General features: G+C 54.7%; 2 protein-coding genes across 4 annotated transcripts; both read right to left on the minus strand.

The window, feature by feature from the left end:
* Positions 1-412: 412 nt before the first annotated feature.
* OXER1 (oxoeicosanoid receptor 1) lies at positions 413-4,208 on the minus strand. The gene has a single exon (XM_040224705.1). It carries the CDS (start codon positions 2,240-2,242, stop codon positions 1,106-1,108), a length of 1,137 nt encoding a protein of 378 aa, XP_040080639.1. The 5' UTR covers positions 2,243-4,208; the 3' UTR covers positions 413-1,105.
* Positions 4,209-4,288: 80 nt separating this feature from the next.
* HAAO (3-hydroxyanthranilate 3,4-dioxygenase) lies at positions 4,289-20,209 on the minus strand. Of its 3 annotated transcripts, XM_040224703.1 has the most exons (12): positions 19,508-20,209; positions 18,550-18,726; positions 16,112-16,190; positions 11,109-11,192; positions 10,721-10,827; positions 8,079-8,168; positions 7,679-7,722; positions 7,249-7,394; positions 5,781-5,874; positions 5,405-5,473; positions 5,142-5,224; positions 4,587-5,044 (listed from the first exon to the last, which is right to left on the minus strand). In XM_040224703.1, exons 2-11 carry the CDS (start codon positions 18,723-18,725, stop codon positions 5,172-5,174), a joined length of 942 nt encoding a protein of 313 aa, XP_040080637.1. In that variant the 5' UTR covers position 18,726; positions 19,508-20,209; the 3' UTR covers positions 4,587-5,044; positions 5,142-5,171. The 3 variants fall into 3 exon arrangements, with proteins under 3 accessions (XP_040080638.1, XP_040080637.1, XP_040080636.1); XM_040224702.1 differs by lacking the exon at positions 5,781-5,874 and having other exon boundaries at positions 19,508-19,923; XM_040224704.1 differs by lacking the exons at positions 5,781-5,874; positions 8,079-8,168 and having other exon boundaries at positions 4,289-5,044; positions 19,508-19,939.
* Positions 20,210-20,444: the final 235 nt, after the last annotated feature.

A 20,444-nucleotide genomic window follows, 5' to 3' on the forward strand; every position in this document is an offset into this window, starting at 1 on the left:
GAATAGAACAGGAAGGAGGACAGGCATATGGAATAGAACAGGAAGGATGAGGGGTGGGCAAGATGGCTCTGGTCCTGAGGGAGGGCGGTGAGCTGGCTCTGGTGACCGGGGGCCCCTTCCTGTCCAGGTGGGTAGCAGCCACCATAGGTTCCAGGGCCAGGGGAGGGTTCTTGGGGCTAAGGAAAGCCAGGGGAGGGGGTCCAGGAGCCTGACCTGGGTGGAGATGATAACCTCCTAGGCTGAAGATCCCCACATCGCCCCAGAGGATAGCAGGGTCGGGGCCTCCTGGAGATCCAGGTGGGCCGCCCATCCTGGGAGCATGAGGACCTCTCCCGGGGAGTGTTCTGACTTTAAGGCTATATGAGGCTCCAGGATTCCTGTGGAAGGACGATGCCCTGGACACCTTCTCCACTCTGTCCCCAGAGTGTCCCTTCATCTTGGGGAACTCACTTTGAACCCTCCTGATGCCAGATGAACCTGCAGATACTGGTTTTCCTTAGATCAGTTGAGATAGGCTTTCATTTTTCAAAAGGAAGTTTATTAGTATTGGAAAACAAAACAAAACAGCTGTACAATTTCAGAAAAGACCCTGATGCTAGGAAAGATTGAGGGCAACAGGAGAAGGGGGTGACAGAGGATGAGATGGTTGGATGGCATCACTGACTCAATGCACATGAGTTCGAGCACACTCCGCGAGATAGTGAAGAACAGGGAAGCCTGCTGTGCTGCAGTCCATGGGGTCACAAACAGTTGGACATGACCTGGCAACTGAAAAACAACAAAATTTCTAAAGCAAGACTTCTGCTCTCACAGATCCCTGGCTCTGACCTGGGACAAGGCAGCTGTGGCCCTCTGCTGAGCTGGCAGTCCCTGGCTGTTTCCACCTGCCACGGTGCTCTGTGCTGTCGGGACATCATCCCCACAACATCAGACACACGACTCCAAGCCCAGACCCTCTTCTCTCCCTGCCACCCACCTGGCTCCTGCAGAGGTCCTTTGTCTGGTTGGTTGAGGGACCCTTGCTGGCCCTCCAGCCCAGAGCCAGGCATTCCTCCGTCCTGAGGCACCTGCAGCAGAGTCCAAGTTCTGGGAGGGGCCTTCCTGGTCAGTCCTCCTCCGAGACGTCCACCTGCAGCTTCCTTGAGGCCGCCACCTTCCCAGAGCACGCCCTGCCCCCGGCACGGTGGGTACTTTTGACGCTCTCTGAGCCTTGCCAGCCCTGGGTGAGGCCCAGCAGGGCCCGCGCCTGGCGGAGGAAGCTGGGGCTGGAGAAACAGTAGAGCACGGGGTCGAGCACGCTGTTGAGGTAGGTGAAGGCCAGGGAGCCGTGGAAGAGCTGCGAGCAGACATCCAGGGCACGGCAGGCATGCAGGCGGAAGACCACGATGGAGGCGACGCCGAAGACCACGCTAGGCAGGAAGCAGACGGTGTAGACTCCCACCACGGCGGCGAGGACGCGCACGGCTCTCCGCGGGCCCGCCTGCCCGTCCAGGCCGCGGCGGCGGATGGTGAGCGTAATGCTCACGATGGCAAAGAGGATGAGCGCCAGCGGCAGGAAGAACTCCACCACGAACAGGGCCTGGTGCCAGATGAGTGAGGCCGAGGGTCTCGTGCCCAGCTGGTAACTGAGGCAGGACCGGCTGGAGTGGGTGGTCAGGAGCAGGTGCCCGTTGAGGAGCAGGAGTGCCCCCCAGAGACCCCCGGCCAGGCGGGCAGCGCCCCCAGCCGAGGCCCTGCTCAGCGCGTGGTGTGGCCAGGCCACCTTCAAGTAGCGGTTGAGCGCCACAGCCGTGAGGAAGACCACGCTGGCCGTGCGGTTGGTGGCGATCATGAACAGGTTGACTTTGCAGGCAGTGTCCCCGAAGTGCCAGGTCTCGTGGAGGAAGTAGTAATCCACCCGAAGGGGCAGGTTGAGGATCAGGAGGAAGTCCGCGACCACCAGGCTGACCAGGAACACGGTGTTGGACGTCCAGGGCCGCGTGCGCAAGCAGAAGATGAAGAAGGCCAGGCTGTTCCCCACCAGGCCCAGGACAAACTCCATGACCAGGACCGGCGCCAGGATGGCAGACACTATGGGGGAGGAGGCCGGGTGGCAAGAAGCAGTGGCCTCTCCAGGTGACCCCAAGGCAGTGGTCAGGGCAGAGGGAGAGGAGGAGGAGGGAGAGGAAGGGGGGGAGAGAGGGAGCCAGGAGGGAGAGAGAGAAGGAAGGGGAGAGGGATGGCTCAGGTTAGGAAATCCCATGGGCTGCTTGGGCCGTGGACCTGAGAGACGTTTCTCCAGCTGTCTGACCCCTGTGCAATTGCACAGGGGTCAGTGCTCGCTATCAGCTGGCCAGCACAATGATTCAGTGTCCTGGGGGTTTCATCATCATCCTTGCAGCCACCAAGAAACACCCTGTGTTCCTATTGCAGGTGAAGAGGAACCCTGCTGCTCTCCCTCCCTCTCCACGTCCCCAGAGCAGAGAGTGGCCGGCCTGTGAGGTCTCTAAGCCCAGCCTCGGACTGGAATCTGCATTGCCTCTGGCACACCAGGATGAGGGCTCAGCAAGGAGAGTGGAGGCCTGGAGGAACCCTGAAGTGGGAGGAAGGCCTGGCTGGGGTGTGGCTGGGGACTGTGTTTACAGCCCTGAGGGGTCAGACATTTGCTTGCCTGAAGGCAGGAGCTGGTCCTGACAACTCACAGCTCTGGAGACCATGCAGGCCACCCTGAGCCCCCACCCCACTCCCATCACAGATACAGACTGGGTGGCTCCCTGCCCCTACCAACTCTGGCAGCAAGGACTGTGGAGCCAACAAGATGTCCTGGGAGAAGGAGGCGGGGGTCCAGTCGACACCTTGACCATTGTGCTTGCTGCCTGGTAGGAACAGCCTGCTGTCCTGATTCTCAGATTCCTGACACTTCCAGAGTCTGTGATGGTCCCAGGTCCACATCCATGATGAAGTACATCCCATGCGCAGAGGGCTCCCCTGCCAAGTTTTACTGCCATGCCCTGGGCACTTGGGGGCTTCTCCCACAAACAGAACCATCCTGAGAATCCTCGAGTTGCCCTGCCACTGTTCATCCCACTTGACGGGCCATCACCCAGTATTCACTGCAGAGAGGGGAGCAGGGGGCTAGGGCTGGTTTCAGACAAGGTCTAAATCCTGCTCTCCCACTGCGTGGTGTTCCCATGAGTCCATGGGGCCAGGCCTATGGGCAGAGATGGGGTAACATGGGACAGCACCAAGAAAGGCTGTGGTTCCAGGCTCCACGATCTGACTCCCCCTCCCCCGCCCCGCTGCCCCTGTGCCAAATGGCTCAGTGCTGTGGCCCCGTGCTGCCAGCTCAGTCTAGAGTCTTGGGGTTTCAGACAGTGGATGCCGGCCCCTCTCCCCAGACACACCCCAACAAGCCTCTCCCCTGCCCTGGGCTCCCACTGGCCAAGGCTGAGGGCAGATAGGGTGTAGGGTGGTGGGACCACCAGCCTGAGCTTTGAATGCAGACAAGCCTGGGTTGGAAACAGCTGCCTGCCTTCCAAGCTGTCTAAGCCTCAATTGTAAAATGTGGTGCCACCATCTTCTTGGACAGTTGTAAGGATTCAATGAGGTCATTTCTGTAAAAACTTCCGGCAAATCCCCGGCACAGAGTTGGTGGTCAGAAAAACAGGGAACCTAATTTTCATGATTTTCTATCTTGGATTAGACACATCCTTGGAACTAGGGGGTCCTTCTTGTGGCCATCTGGGCACACTGCCTGGGGGTCCCTCCTGGGACATTGATGTTCCCTCCTCAGCTCCTGTACAGAGGAGCATGTCACTGCCCTAGAGTGTGGCAGGAGAGGAAGTCCTCTAGAGGGGTGGTGGGTGAAGGTCTGGACACCCCTCAGGGTCTTTCAGCAAAGTCAGGGTCTCCTTTGCCGGTTTGTCAGTGGAGGGGATCCAAGCAGTGAGCTGGCAGGCAGGGATAGGGGAGGCAGGGTTCAAACCCAGGTTTTCCAGAGGAAGCCTAGACTCTACCCAGGGACCTGTTTCATCCAGACCTAGCTTCAGTTCCCCCAGCAAGCGACCCCTCATCGACTTCTCCTTGAAGCCCCGGGATACTGAACCCCAATCTCCTGCTGCAGCTTCCATCATTCATCTCGACCCACTGCTGCATCCTCAACTCCCAAACTCCTGGGCCCCACGGGGGCCTGTACATGGCGGGGGGGGAGCAGGGGGAGGGGGCCAGGTGGCCCTCCCCCTACCACCAAGCCCCTCGGAGGCTCGTCACAACCTTCATGTATTAACCGTGGTTAACTCCACCCAGGAGATTTTGTGTTTTTGTGTATTTCTACGTTTTTTACAATGAGCACAAATCATTTCTGTTCTTGGGGAGAAAAATCCTCAACAGATGCTATTTCTTAAAGTTATGTAAAAAGAAAAAGTGAGAAAGAGGCAGAGAGACTTCAGCTGTGCCCCCAGGACAGGCATAGGAGCACGCATGGAGGGGCACACACAGCACGAGCACTTCTCTAAACACGCAGGGGGCTCGATCCCAGACCTTCCACACGCCCTTGGTCAGCTGGTGCCCAGACCCCCCCACACACAGTCATAGGAGCACTCAGTGTCTGACAGAGACCACAGGCCGTGTGTGTGCAGACCTGCAGGCACCTGTCGGCCAGCAAGCCTTTATTGAGGGCTTCTTGGCAGCAGGCAAGAGCTGCGCGGAGCCTGTGGGTGGAGGGCGGTGAGGGGCCAGCCCCCAGCAGCAGTCCACCCGGCAGAACCACTCAGGGCAGTGGGCTGAGGGCTGTTAGGGGAGAAGGGGAGCTGCGGCCCCCAGGAACCTGGCAGCCTAGCCGAGAGGACAGGAGGAGGGACGATGATCGTCTCCAGGGCCCAGTCCAGGGGATGCTGAGTCTCTGAGCAGCAGTGTACGTAGAAACAGTGGGGCTGGGAGAGTTACTTGGCCAGGGTGGGTGCTCTGGGCCCACAGTGGGAGAATCAGTCATCCCAGGGACTTCTTGCAGGCGGGATCCTGGGTCACAGACAGGGCCACGGAGCCTTGCCCTCGCTCCCAGCCATACCTGTGGAGATGCAAGCAGGCAGGGTCAGATAAGGCTGGGGCCCCAGGGAAAGGAGGCCAGGTCCACAGCAGGGGGTAGATCCTCCCCGAGGACTCACAGAGTCCCAGCTGGCACCAGGAGGCTGTCATCAGGGGTCAGGCTCAGGCGCCGTCCCTCTATCATCACCACTGAGGAGCCCTCCTGGGAAAGAGGAGAAGTAAACGGAGCCTGTTGCACAGCGCCTGTCCGAGCGTCCCTGAGTCAGCCTTGGCAAGGAGGCCCTGGGGACTGGCCCATACTGTGGGCATCCAAGGCCCCAGGGCAGCCCGGTCCCCAGGGGCAGGCAGGAGGCGTGCCACCCTCTCCCCGAACCCCACTTGCCAGCTGCCACAGCCACACGTCCACGCCCCGCCTCAGGCCTTTGCTGCTGCCTTGTCCGTGGACCATTACCTGGTGGGGAGTGACACGGGTCTTTCTGGTGCATCCTGCCCCACGCAGAAGAGGGCTTTGAACCTGGCCCCCAGACACCAGCCCTGTGTGGGCCAGGTGGGGGGCCCACAACGCAGCCTCTCCGTATGCAGAGCAGAGGCCTGGTCTTAGAGAGGAAGGCTGCCCAGGCCACAGGCCTTCCCACCCCCATCCGGTCTCAGCCACCTGCTATTTGGGGTCACACATGCCTGCCCTTCACACGCATATGACATCTGCTTCCTCTGACACTCGACACAACTACTGCTGGCCCGTACGGAGGCACGCCTACCAGGGAGACACGAGGCTCGCGTGTGAACGTGGCACAGGGCAGAGCCCCAGAGGATGCCCTCCTCCCTTCCTCTGTGTGATGCCAGGAGTCTGACCTAAGGAGGTGGAGGGAGTTGGGAGGGGATGAGCAAGACGGAGAGGGAGGCTAAGCCTCTCGGACCTCTATCACCTTGGAAGCCCACAACCGCTGTGTGGGCCATGCTCCTACCAGCCCCGAGTGGGCCTCAGTAGCTATCTGCTGGAGTGAATTGAAGCAGAGAGGAGGAGGGGGTGAGAGAACGGGGTGGGAGGGGCTTGGTGGGGCGTGCTGGCTCTCATGGCCCTGTGGAGCTCAGGGCTGGGCTGGCCAGGCCTCTTAGGGCAGGTCTGCATCCAGTGAGCGTCCCTCCACAGGGGTGTCTAAGGCAGCCTCCCAGGGATGTGACAGTGACCAACTGTAAAGCACGAGCAAACGTGAGCCCGCTGGCAGGTCTCCCTGTTGCCACATTTGCCTTGCTGATCTGGTCCTCACACAGGCTACAGTGATCTTTCTGAACTACCACTCTAGTCTGATCACCCATCCTGCTTCCATACTTAGATAAAATTCTTTTGTCTCTAGCATAGTCCTTGCCCCTTGCCCAGCCCAGGAGAGCTGCCAGCACACGGGCACTGCCTGCTACTCTGGCCATCTAGCAATTGTGCCTCCTGCCTGCTCCCTTGTCCTGGTGCCCAGCCTCAGCTGTCTTCAGTGCCGACCTGTCTCAAGCCTCTGTGCCTTTACTCAGGCTTCTCCTTCACCTGGAATGCACTTTCCATCTCCCTTTCTTCCTTTTGCAAACTCCTACAATAGGTTTAAAATTCAGTTTATACATCACCTCCTCCAGGAAGCTGTCTTCCCTCACAGCCTGGTTCCTCCTTTATCGTCCTATGACTTCCTGTAGCTTCTCTACCACAGAACATATCACATGATCATGGCAATCGTTTATCAGACCATACACACTCTGAGGGAGTGACTCTATCTTATTTTCCTACTAAAGCCTAAAACATAATAGACACTCAGTAAATGTTGAATGAAGGGAGACCAGCTTTGGGTCTCTGTGCAACTCTCCACCTAACCCTCACCCCCAAATCTCTCTCTCCCTCCCAGCTCCCAAGGCTATAATTGGCCAAAGGCCCAGAAGTCCTGGCAGGGGGATGACCCCAGACTCCCAGGAATCCCTCAGTGGATGGGGCAACCCCCTAATCCCTATTCTGAAGGCAAAGAAAGATTGCTGGGGACCATGTAGCCCCCATGGGCTTCTACTCACAGCAAAGCCATCATTCTCGGAGTCAGGGAGGAAACAAGAAGGCCTATGCTTGTGTCCACAACTAGACTGTGAGTGTGAGTTTATGTGTGTATGAGTGTGTCTGTGTGTGTACATGTGTGATTGATTAGTTCCATTACCCAGGGCTGCTGGGCTGACTCCCTGGGTGACCCAAGGCTGCATTACCTGGCTCTCATAGGTGTCCCCAAACAAGCTGAGGGGTGTGCCTGCCTGCAGCTCCTTGCGGTGGCCAGCCAGCCAGGCCTCCAGGCACACGGGCTCCATGACGGATCGGGTGCTCAGGGCGAATGGTGGTTCCTTGAGCAGCTGGTCTGCACCCACGGCACAGATGTGGTCAGTGTCCTCTGGCTCCACCCACCCAGTCCCAGCAGGCCGGGTTCCCAGGGGTCCCAGCTCCCAGTCACTGGAATGGGCTCTGTCTCCAGCCCAGGCACCAAGTAGCCATGTGGGGGTATATTTCGTGCCATCTTCTTGTGACTTGAGTACAGGGCAGAGTACTCAAAAGGAGACTCTGTGGTACCAGGGCCAAGACCCACCCTTCCCTGGGAAAGGTCGGGGGAGGGAGAGAGAGAAAGATGGTTCCCAGGGGCCTCACCAGGCTTAGGCTTTCCCGTTCTGTACTGCTCAGAGCTGAAGAACCTGCAGGGAAAAGGGGGGAGGAGAAGGGGGCTAAAGATATGTGTGTGCACGCACACACACATACACACACGTACACACATACACTCCGAGGTGCAGGAGCCCACACACACTCATGGGCCCCCCACATGATCTGTTGTATATCCACCCTCCTTTCACCCACCTTGCCTCCACTCCGCAAGGGGCTTTCCAATCTGGGGCCCTACCATCCCGGGAGGGGCAGACTTTCTCCCTAAATCCTGGGCATCATTACTCCAGGCTGGTGGATGCTTCCCCAGAGCCCTGCTTGGCTGGGTCTGCTTGCCCCCAGCCAGAGCACAGGACCTCCGGAGAGCAAGGGGCAGGGGCTGGGGACTCACTCCTGGATGATGGGGGCCAACTGCGTGCCAAGGTCCTCGCAGTAGAACCACTTCTCAAACAGGACGTCTGTGGTGTCCCCTACGTAGTACCTGCCAGAACAAAGGACAGGCACCCAGCTCTTCACCTGGGCGTCGCAGGGCAGCGTCCCTGAGGCCTGACTCTGCTTGTGGACGACTGGGCCTGGCTGCCTCCGCGGAGCTGACCACCTGCCGCATCCTGTTAGCGCGACCTAGTGGCCGATGCGCCCACCCACACCCGGCTCTCCCTGGAGGCCCTGTGTGGCCCCAGCGTGGGAGGGCTGTTAGCCACCCCACTCCCATGGCTCTTCCTGGTTCGCCAGACATGACCCTTTACCAAGCAGATAGAGCTCTGAGGTTCAGCGGGGAACTGTGCAACTTGGCAGGGATTACAAAACCTGTCAGTGGGCAAAACAGGACTGCAGACAGTCCTAGAAGCCGAGAGAGCATCAGTGACAAGTGTTTCTCCAAAAGAAGAAGCTGAGGCTGAGTCCGATTCTGGCCCTGCAGCTGGATTCCCACTGGCCTGCTGGCAGTCTAGGTCAGAGCACACGAAACCTCAAGGATCCAGCATGCCACAGATGCCCCCAGATGGGAGGGGTCCTTCTCCTTTTGGGGTCATGGATGCGTTTGAGAACTAGAGCAAAGTGCTGTGTCTCTTCTCTGGAAGAAGGACCATATGTCTCTAGCAGGCTCCCTGTGCCTGGAGGACCCCATGGGCAGAGGAGCCTGGCAGGCTACAATCCACAGGGCCGCAAAGACCCCACAAAACCTACGGACTCAACTGAGCGACTTGAGCATGCACACAAGACTCCCTGAAGCCCACCCAGGCCCCCAGCCCAGCTTGGCAGGCAACTCCACTGGCCTGAGGAGTATCTGGCACTGGGGCTGGGCCTCAGGACCCTGTGTAGGTAGTGCATTTACTGACTGGATGCCTAATCCCCAAACTTAGGTCCCAGGACCAGGCCAGCTCTGCTCTTAAGCTCCTCCCAAAAAGAGAAGTGGTTCTGCTTACAGACAACGGTTCATAGACACACAGTGCGTCCACCCCGCCTGACACCCTAAGATCTATCCTGGGATGGAGCTGGCTACCAGAAAGCCTCATAACTGGACCTCAATGCCCTCCAGGAATTGCCTTCAGAGTGGCATTTTAATGTTGAGCCCCTGGCTTTTATTAAAGGTCAAAAGCAGATAAAATCTATTATTGACTTTGCTGTAAAAATGTTCCCGAAGATGCTGTCTTCTCCATTACTAAAGACTCCCTATATAAAGCCCCACTGAAAATTTTATTTTCACATTTAAGGCCAGGCAGCTATTTCTGTAAGACTATTCTACAGTAGGTTTGCATGCAATCATTAACACTGCGGTTTTTGCAAAGCATTTAATAGTATGAGAAGTACTCATGATTTTTTTTTAATGTAAAAAAAAAGCAAAATTCAAACCCATACTTGCGATAAAACTACAATGTTGTAAGGAACAGATATGCATGGAAAAAAGATGAGATAGAAGTGTTTTGTTAGGTTTCATTGGTGGGAAGACTTTTTTTCTGTGTGTTTTCTCTTTATTTTTGTTTTATTGAGATATTTTTCCCAGATTTCAAGGGCAAACCTGTAAGACTTTGGTAATTATAAAAAGGGAAACATTTTTTAAAATGTCCTTTATAACAGAAGACGTGGGGCAAAGTATCCTGATTTCAGTAGCTTGTTGGGAAATTTTAATTTTCTTAGTTAAAAAATACCTCAAAATTGCTTTAGCTTTTGGAATAATGAGCCACAGGTTTAGTCCTCCTTTCAGAGGATAATAATCAGGTAACTGACTGGAACCAGATGTGAACTCAGCTGTATAAACAGAGCACCCGTCTCTGCACCCACGTTCGTCCCCTCCTAGGTGATGACTCACATTGCCATCTTGTCTGTCCTGGCCCAAACTCTGTATTTCTCTACAGCTCCAGCTTGGCCACTTTCTAGCAAACTCAACTTCCCTGGGCTCGATTTCTTCATCTGTAGAGTACAGATGATAACAGTACCCACCGGATAAGGTGATAGGATTGTTGTGAGGATTAAAGGAATAAACATAAAGTGGTGCCCAACCGTTAGCAAATGTTGTACAAATGTCCTCAGCACTGAGTGTGAAATGAGCTGGGGTAGAGAAACAAGCAGAAGCCCGCACTAATGGAGACTGACTAAACTCTGGAATTGGAGGCTGGGAGAAGCAGCAGTGTTCCAGGCTGCCCTGGCATCCTGGCCCTGGCCCTTCCCCAGCAGACCTCAGTGCAGAAAACATGGGTTCTGGGACTTCCCTGGGCATCCAATGTTTAAGACTCTATGCTTCCAATGCAGGGGGTGCGGCTTTGATCCCTGGTCAGGGAACTAAGATCCCACTCATTCTGGGCCTGGCCATAAGGTATCAGGTTAATGGGCTTCCAGGGGGTCACAGAGAATACACCCTCCCCTGCATCATCAGACCCACCCTGCTACCTACCCAAATCCCTCCCCATCCGCCAGCAAATGCAGGATCTCCATTGCTGCCAACCCTCTCAGTTGTGGTTGAGTGGCTTTCTTGGGTCTGCCTAGGATCCTTTCCCCTCTAACTCTGCCCCAGACCCCCAGATCTGACCCATTTACCTGAGCCCATCTAGTTCTGTTTTCAGCCGCCTCCGCTCAATCACCAGCCCCACTGTGTTGGCAAACCTCTGCGGCGAGTGGGGAACCCCAGCAGGCAGGAGGAAGATCTGCACGGGTGGGAACAAGGTGCCAGCAAGTTTATGGTCCCCACGGAGACCTCAGCGCTGCAGCACCTCGGGCCTCCCCAGCTGACCACGGTCCAGCCCAGCCCCAACCCCAGGAGCCAGAGAGGATGTCAGGCTGGGCTGAGACGGGCATGAGGGAGCGCCTGAGGATGGGGCCGAGGCAGCTCGGGCAGGGAGGAGGGCAGGAAAGGCTGGGAAGACAAGACTCCACCAAAGCCAGGAAAGTGGGCACCGTGGGCTCCTGTTCCAGGGCCCAGCCTCACCTCTCCCTGCCGAATGACCACATCCCGGTGTTTCCCTCGCTCCAGGACTCGGAGAAGCATGTCCCCCTCCAGCTGGTAAAATACCTGTGAGACAGGACAGCGGACAGGCTCTGACCTCCCCACTCCCTCTTTTGGGTCTTTGGCCTGAGTTCTCCCCAGAAAACCTGAGAAACTTCCCGAAAGCCTCAGAGTTTATGAGCAGCTTGGTCACCCCTGCCTGAGGCCCCAGCTCCCCCGACACAGGCCGTAGATAAACATGCTGGGGACACACGAGGGTAATAGTCTGACGTTAAAGTGACGACCAAGGTACCCAGGACACCACAGGTGGTGTCTGGCTCGGGGGCAGGAGGCTGGCTGAGATGCCCACTGGGTAATTTAGAGATCCATTACCCAGGTTCAGAGAACTGCCCCTTCACTGTGTCCCAGGGGCTGGGCCAGCATATGACTGAAAGACCTTGTTTTATTGTGCTGTGCTTTATTGCATTTCCCAGATATTGCCTTTTTCTTTTTTTAACAAATTGAAGGTTTGTGACAACCCTGCATTGAGCAAATCTATTGATACCATTTTCCCAACAGTATTATTTCTAAATTAAGGTATATGTATTGTTTTTTTAGACATAATACAATTGCATACTTAATAAACTACAGCATGGTATAAATATTTACATGCACTGGGAAACCAAAAAATTCACATGACTCACTTTATTGAAATATTTGCTCTCGTTCAGTGGTCTGGAACCGAGCCTGCACTATCTCTGAGGTATGCCTTAACATTATCAGAACTCTTTATAACAACCTCCAAAAATAGCCCCATTCTGCAAAAAAGAAAAAGAGAGGCCCAGAGAGTGCAGTGACTTGCCCCAGGTTTTACACAGTTAGTCCTGGAGCAGCCATGTGGGCCTGAGTGTAGCTCTGGAGCCAGGGCTGGCTCCTCTGGCCACAGTGAGCCCTGGAAACGGGCTGGGCTGCTCCAAATCCCTCTGGACATCAGCTGGCCATGGAAATGTTGGGCTCAGTGCTGGGAGCTGGGATATTTGAATGGGGGTGGCAGGGGCTTTGAGGATGGAAGCCCTCATTTCCTGCTGTCTCCCTGGGGTGCAGCACGATGGTGCTGCAGGGCTCCTATTGCACTTGTCCTCTTCCACCCTAAGTCCCTAATTAATGTGTTTACTGAGACCACCCATGGCACTGGGAGGAGGAGGAGGAAGACACATTTTCTCTCTACCAGTCACACATTGCATGGGTGTTAAAAACCCCAGCCAAATAGTTGAAGGGTTGTTATTAATAATAACAATTACTATTATCATGTAAGGAGTTAGAGGAGATAGAGGTTCTTGTCCCAGAATCTACTAAGAGAAATCAAGTGGGCTCAGGAAAACTAGAGAAATGTGGCTTTACAGTCTGACACACAGGCAAGCTGACACAACACCCCTGAAGGGCAATTTGGCAAAGGGCAGAAAGAGCCTTCACAGCTTATGCCTCTATAAGGATTTCTGGGATGCCAGACCTTTCATGCTGAAAATGGGAACTTGACCTAGTCATTCCATCTCTAGAAAAGTGGCTTCAGAGAGTCAGAAATGCACCTGCCTCGTGGTGAACATACATGGCTGTTTTATCACAGTGTGGGGTAGTTTAAGGCATCACCTGGTCCTCAGCTCAGCCAGTCACCATGGGCCTTTGGCCAATTCAGTTAGTCTTTCTATGCCTCCATTAATTTATCTATAAAATGACAGTATCTACTCAGCATGTTGTCCAGGATGCTGTATACAAAAATAGACAATACATAGTTAGCACTCAGTAATCTCTAGCTATTAATATTAGTGATGGAAAGGATAGCAAAACTAATGCTAATAACAACAATAGGGGAAATTGCATTATTTTATGATAGAGACAAAATATGGAACATTATGCAGCCATTAAAAGCTATGTTTTTGCATAACTGTCAGTAAAATGGAAAAATGCTGAAGTTATCCAGTTAAAGCAAGATTCAAAATGACACCAGCAGGATTCTATTTATTGTTGTTAAGACTATGTCTGAGAATTCTAATTACATAGTGTATAATACATGTGTAAACCAGGCTGTGTTCACGGTGCTCCCATGAGTGGTGGGATTATGAATGAGGTACATATTTACATTTGTCTTTTCTGTATTCTGCACATTTTCTACAATAAACAATCTTTACTCTTATTATTTAATATAATTCATGCAAGTTATTTAAAACAAATAAGAAAAAACCTATCAGTCTCTCTTAGGGAACAATTCTGCCAACTCCCTCAAACCCCTTCAGCTAGGAGAAAACCTCTATGTGTATGTATGTGGGGGGATGTCCTTTCATGGTTGGAGGGAGAGGAGGAAGAGCCTAGAGAATTCTAGAGAGAGGGCCGTAGCCCTTAGGCCCTGCAAATATCAGGGAAAACAGGAATTGGGGTCGGGAGGTGGGCCAAGTCAAGCCCTTTCTGGCAGGCTACAAGGTGTTGGTGGCCATTAAACAAAAACATAGAAAGGAAGTGAAATTTTAGAGGCCTGCATTGTCATGGGTGGGTTTCCCTGGTGGCTCAGAGGTTAAAGCATCTGCCTGGAATGCGGGAGACCCGGGTTCCATCCCTGGGTCGGGAAGATCCCCTGGAGAAGGAAATGGCAGCCCACTCCAGTACTCTTGCCTGGAGAATCCCATGGAGGGAGGAGCCTGGTAGGCTACAGTCCATGGGGTCGCAAAGAATTGGACACGACTGAGCGACTTCACTTTATTGTCATGGGTGGGTGGTGGAGGGGTGGGGGGGCAGTGTTCCCTGGTGGCTCAGCAGTAAAGAATCCACTTGTCAATGCAGGAGACTCGGGTTCAGTCCTTGGGTTGGGAAGATCCCCTGGAGAAGGAAATGGCAAACCACTCCAATATTCTTGCCTAGGAAATTCTATGGACAGAGGAGCCTGGTGGGTTATAGTCCATGGGTTCACAAAAGAGTTAGACACCACTGAGCAACTAAACACCACCACAACCTATGGTGAGGGACAGGCCTCATCAGCAGAGGTGCAGATCCTGAACAGCAAAATATCCCAAACAGTCACGGGCAATCCAAAAGGAATGATGCTCTATTTGGAAGTAAATGATGTTTGGGGCCTGGGGCTAACTAGACGATTAACTGTACCGGCTCAAGCTGCTGCTGAATCAAATCTGGCCTGCACAGCCTGGAAAGGCCTTACAGGCAGGCGGGACCAGAGAGGGGCTGAGGGTGCCGAGAACCCAGGCACCTCTGCTCTGTGCCAGGCTCTGTGCACATACCCTATACACACTGCATCCTTCTGCCAGGCAGGGCTGAGGTCCCCCGTCAGCTGCAAGGAAACTCCTGCAGGCTCAGAGAGGTGGTGTGCAGGTGCGCTCAGATGTGCCCGACTCTGTGACCCTGTAGACTATAGCCCGCCAGGCTCCTCTGTCCATGGCATTTCCCAGGCAAGAATATTGGAGTGGGTTGCCATTTCCTACTCCAGGGATCTTCTTGACCCAGGGATCAAACCTGTGTCTCCTGAAGTTCCTGCACTGGCAGGCGGATTCTTTATCCCTCTACCACCAGAGAAGCCTCCTGGTGATGGTAGGTGAAAGAAAGTGAAAGTGAAAGCCGCTCAGTCCTGTCTGACTCTTTGCGACCCCATGGTCTATATAGTCCATGGTTCTCCACGCCAGAATACTGGAGTGGGTAGCCTTTCCCTTCTCCAGGGGATCTTCTCAACCCAGGAATCAAAACCGGGGTCTCCTGCATTGCAAGTGGGTTCTTTACCAACTGAGCTATCAAGGAAGCCCATCCAAATCACATGATTGGTAAGAGGCAGACTCCAGGCCCACCTGACTCCCAGCCCAGGTTCTCTCGCACCTCTTCACCCCAAGGGAAGGAATGGGCTAAGTGGAACGTGTGTGGTGGGTGAAGCCTGGGCACCTGAAAGGCAGAGGCCTGAGCTCAGCCAGGAGAAAAATTCAGCTCAGTGGCTTCCCTTCCCTCACTGGGAAGAGGCCTGGCCCCTGGAGTCTCCTTTGTTCCAGCTGGGTGAGGACAGGCAGGGACAGCAAACACACTGACAGTCCTGTGGCTTCCAGGGTTTGACCTGTGGCTGGCCCTCTCCCTCACCTGAGGCGGAACCAAGCCATCAAAAACAACCTCTAGCCAATTCCTCCCAGCCACCTGAGTGTCCCTCCAGAGTGAGACACCTGCTCAAGTCATCCCTCCTCACGAGCTAGCAAGCCAGCAGTCAGGGCTTGGTTTAGACCCCTAAGTGGATATTCGCCCACCAGAGTGGGTGGGGTGGAGCCTGGTGAGCAAGCTGAACCCTGGACCTTGGCCTAGCAGCAGGTCCTCCGAGAAGATAGGCGCCCCCCCAATCATGACGATCCTTTGCCACCAGAGATTCTGAGAGCTGGGAACCCATCTGTGTCTCTCAAGGGGACCCATCTTTTTACTTTTGATTTACTTTTGGTTACTCAGAAACACAGCTCAAAATTCAAGGTACAAAAGGGTATTCAGTACAAATCCCCCTTCCCACCCGGGCACCCCTTCATCAAATAGCTCCCCATCTAGATGTGCCTTGCGCCCTCTAGATGAGGAGGGGCCTCCCAGTCCTAACCCTTCTCAAGCAACTTGGCTCCTGGGACCAGAGTAGAGCGCCCAGGTCCCTCTCAGCATCTGGGTCCCATTTTGGAGGCCAATCTTGCATTATTCAGGTTTGGGGGTGAGGGGACTTGGGCATCCCCTTGGACCATGGATGGCCCCTGTGTCCGGGGGCTGAGCCTCTCACACCCACAAAGCCTGGGCTCTTTCCTGTGGCTTCCCCAGCGGGGCTCCTTTGAGGACGCAGCTATCAAGGGTATTGCTGATGCCCACAACTTCCAGGCAGCAGTTTCGCGCCATGGTTTCAGTTGTGTCCCCCTCCCCCTCATCCACAGGCTCTGGTCCCGGCAGGGGAAGTGACCCTCCCTCAGGGCTGGGTCAAGGGAGGGGGCAGTCCACAGACCTACCTCCTCACCCTCCTCGATGTGGTAGTCCTTCCTGGTGTTGGGACCCCCCACGAACATGATTTTGAGCTGCTTCTGGTGCCTGCAATGGATGAGGGGGGTGAGGTCCTGAACTGGCTCATGGGAGAGAACAGGAGGGTTGCAGAGGCCTGTGGGGGTCTGGAGGAGGCCCACACTTGGGAGAGGGAGAAGGCTATTTCTGTGGCACTGTCCCTGAGTCTCCGTTTCCATCTGGGTGTGCATCCAAGGGTCTGTGTGTGTGACTGTGTGTGTGCCCATGTCCTTCCTCTGCTCAAAACCCTCAAGCCTCGGACTTCCCTGATGATCCAGTGGCTAAGACTCCACGCTCCCAATGCAGGGGGTCTAGGTTTGATCCCTGGTCAGGGAACTAGATCCCACATGCAGCAACTAAGATCTGTTGCAGCCGATACATAAAAGCAACCTTCCAGCAGCTTCCTCTGTTTTCTCTGCCTTATATTCATTCATCTGTTGAAATCCTAACCCCAGTACCACAGAATATGACCTAATTGGGAACTAGGGTCATTGCAGGTGTAATTAGTTAAGCTATGATGAGATCATACTGGCATGGGGGTGGGGGGAGTGCTCTAACCTAATATGACTGGTGTCTGGAAGACTGGGAGATTTAGACACAGTCACACTTATGAGGAGAATGCCATGTGGAGAAAAAGGCAGAGAGCAGAGTGATGCTGCAAACGACAAGGGGTACAAAGACTGCAGCCAGACCTCCTGGATCAGGGAGAAGCTCGGAGCAGCGTCTCCCTCTCAGCACGAGGGGGCACAGCAGCCCTAGGGGGCTTTCCCCTTCGTTCTACTCTGTGGCTCACCACGTCTGCCTGCCTGCCTACCTGCACCCCTTGTTTGTTTCTATGTATTGGCTGCCTCCTCCCACCAGAATGTCTGCTCCACCAGGAAGGGGCTTCTGCCAGTTTCTTCCTGTGTATCTCCAGGGTCCAGAACTGTGCCTCACATGTGGTTGGTGCTCACATGTGCACATCTGCTGAATGAGTGAAGGGAGGACCTGCACTTTGTGGTTACTAATATCAGGGCAGTGCTGGAGAGCGCGGTGGGGGCCTGGAGGTTGCTGCAGCCTGGAAGTGCCCAGGGTGATGAGGGTGGAACCACAGCAGCGGCTTGGGGCTGGAGAAGAGCGGATGAATGTGACTCACCATGCAGGGAAGAGGTGGAGGACTGAGGATAGAGAGGAAGTGGAGGAGAGAGTTGCGGGTGACAAAAGTACTAGAAGAGACAAGGTTTGGGGGTGGGGGATGTTGACTGTTACTGCAGTATTGCGCAGTCACAAGAGGGTGGACTTTGGAGTCAAACTCTTGCATGGGCTTGCACCGTGCCCCACACTAGCTTTGTGACATTGGGAAAGTTCCTTGTTAAGATTCCCTGCCCTGGACTAGGACTTCCCTTGTGGCTAAGACTCCATGCTCCCAGGGCAGGGGCCTGGGTTCGACCTCTGGTCAGGGAACTAGATCTCGCATGCCACAACTAAAGATCCTGCATGCCACAGATCTCAAGTGCTGTAACTAAGAGCCAGCACAGCCAAATAAATAAATATTAAGAAAAAAAATCCCACCTCATAGGGCTACTGGGCGAATTACATGAGACGATGTAAAAACGCCTGGTAGTCTCCAACTAGTCAAGGTGTTAGTGATTGGAGCTGGGCGGTTTGAAAAGCTACCTTGTTGATGTTCTGTGGACCCAGCAAACGCAAGACTGTGACCCTGGAGCTGGGAGCGCAGAAGGCCCCACACCCCAGGTTGACTGAAGGGGAGGAGGTGAGGAGGCCACAGGGAGGGCCTGAGGCCTCAGCTGGAGGAAGACTGCCGGACCAAGGTCAGCCCTGTTGGGTGCTGGGGGCAGAGGTGGCTAGGGAGGCCTGGTGGGAGTCTGTGTGTGAGCCCAGCTGCAGAGGGGGCCAGGAAGAGCACCAAACAGAGAGCCTGCCCCAGAAGCTGACCCTGACTTCACCCTCCGCTTGCAGCTTCCTGGGCCCAGTAGGGGTGTAATACTGAACGGTTCCCAGACCTCGGTTCTACTATAATTCTGGGGTATCAACCTCCCCACCCCCCCAATTTCTGAGAGGCAGCTGGGGTTGGAGCGCTGTTTCTCAGCCCTGGAAGGCAGGGCTACTACCACTTAGCACCTGCTAGCATCTCTCTAGTCTCGGTAGGTCACCCAGCTTCCTCAGATGACAAGGCACGTCGTCTCCACCCAGTCACCAGGAGGAGGAACAGAGGAGGGTGGGGAAACCCGGAACAGTCCGTCCTCACCCTCCTGTGATCACCACGAGGATGGCATCCCCCTTCTGCAAGCTTCTGGGCGGAGGAACTCGGAGGTTAAGGGGAGCAGTTGGAGGATGGCAGCGAGGTGAGAACAGAGGGCAGGAGGGTGGGGGCGTGCGTGCGACTCACAGGAGCTTGTTGCAGACCGGGGGCAGGAAGGAGCCCCGGTTCTCCTCCACCCACGCCTTCACTCTCACTGGGCGCTCCATAGTCTCCCGGGAGCCGCACTCCTGAGCGTGTCCTCCCTTCTGTCGAAGGGCCGCGCCTCTGCCCGGCCACCTATTGGCCGCCTGGTTAATAAGCATCCTGAGGGTCAAAGGGCGGGGAAACAACCAGGACTCTTTGTGGCCCTTCTCGTACTTTGGTCTGGGAACGCCCCACCCCCCCACCTCGCGCTCGGTGCCGCCCCGCCGGGCCCCTCGCCACATCCCGGGCTCCCTGCCCACCCACGTGAGAGTGGAGCGCCCGATCCAGGCTTAGGACACGGGATCCAGAACCTTCCTGGCCCCTTGTCCCCAGACTTTCCGCCTGGGACCCAGGGAGACCCCCAAAGAAATCCTATAAGGAGGAGAAGGCGGGTTTGGAAACCCAAGCGCCTGATCACTGGGTTGCTGACACTGGATTGAGGCCTCAGTTTCCTCATCTGTAGACTGGGAATGCCGGGGTTGCACAGCGGCCACCGTAGGCCCCGATTGATGTTAGTCCCCTGTCCGGTCACTAGGACAGAGATCAGGCCAGAGCCCGCAGATGTGTTGGGTGCCATTTGCTCCGCTCTTGTCAGTGACTGGTTGGAGAGAGGACGGAAGAGAGGCGGGGGGCGCACTGCTGGGAGACCGTGATGCTAGACAGGGGACCCGGCCAGGCCGGGCTTGGGGGTCGGCCCCTCACCTACGCTCGCAGGTGGCAGGCAGAGCGCAGACAGGGTGCCTGGCGCTGTTCTGAGCTCCTTTCGTGTCTTGGGGCGTACTCAAGTCACACCACAATTTACGAGGAGTTTCACAGATGCAGACCCAGGCACTGGGACCGGGAATCTGAGGTGAGGTGGGGAGGGCGGACAAACCTAATGCGCTGATGATTCCAGCCTAACCTGGATCCTCGCGAGCGGGCGGAGACGCGATGCTTGCCTGTGTGGGTGCGGAGGCGGGGAAGGCCAATTGGACACCTGCTTTCTTCTCCTTCTTCCAGACTCAGAATTCTTGGGAAGATTGAGCGTGTTGGAAGAGGGCCGGGAGGGGAGGTGGTGGTGGCCAAGGGGAAAGGAACAGAGCTGACACCAGAATCTAGACTGGAGAGTTTAAAAGAAATTCGAAACTCCTCCGACTCCTGTCCCGCGTCCCATCTTGGCCCCTCCCTGCTACGTAGGGTGGGCGGGTTTTCTCAGCGTCCTCAGTCACAGCGCTCCTGGTGCAAGTGAAAACCCAGTCAAGTAGCAAGCAAGATTCCTGCCCTCCCCCGCTGGGCCCCTCCTGTTTCCTCTCCACGCACCCTCTTCCCTTTCTCCCTCCTTTTTCTTTTTAGTTATTTATTTAGAACTTTTTTTTTTTTTTTGCTGAGTGTTTCTTTCTAGACTCTTGTTTGGCACCAAAATAACTCAAACCATCTTCTTTATCTTTCTCATCTACAAGTAAGCAGAGGAGATGTAAACAATGACACAGGAAACACCAAGGATCTAGGATGTGTGGGGTTTGCTTTGGATGTTTGTTAAATGGAAGGGTGGGTGGGTGTGTGGATAAAGGCATGAATGAATTCCTACTAAAAGGGGAAGCAAAACCCAAAAAACTCCATGATTTCAGCCCAACAGATGTTCTGATATGTAGTTCAAGGAAAACAATGACAGTTTTCCTGCATCTTATTTTTTAAACGTTTTATTTTATATGGGAGTATAGTTGATAAACAATGTTATATTAGTTTCAGGTGTACAGCAAAGTGATTCAGTTATACATATACATACATCTATTCTTTTTCAAATTCTTTTCCCATTTGTTATATAATATTTTTAAAAACCTCTTTGTTTTGTATTGGGG

The sequence above is a fragment of the Oryx dammah genome, unplaced genomic scaffold (genome assembly GCF_014754425.2).
Source record: "Oryx dammah isolate SB20612 unplaced genomic scaffold, SCBI_Odam_1.1 HiC_scaffold_25, whole genome shotgun sequence".
Lineage (NCBI taxonomy): Eukaryota > Metazoa > Chordata > Mammalia > Artiodactyla > Bovidae > Oryx > Oryx dammah.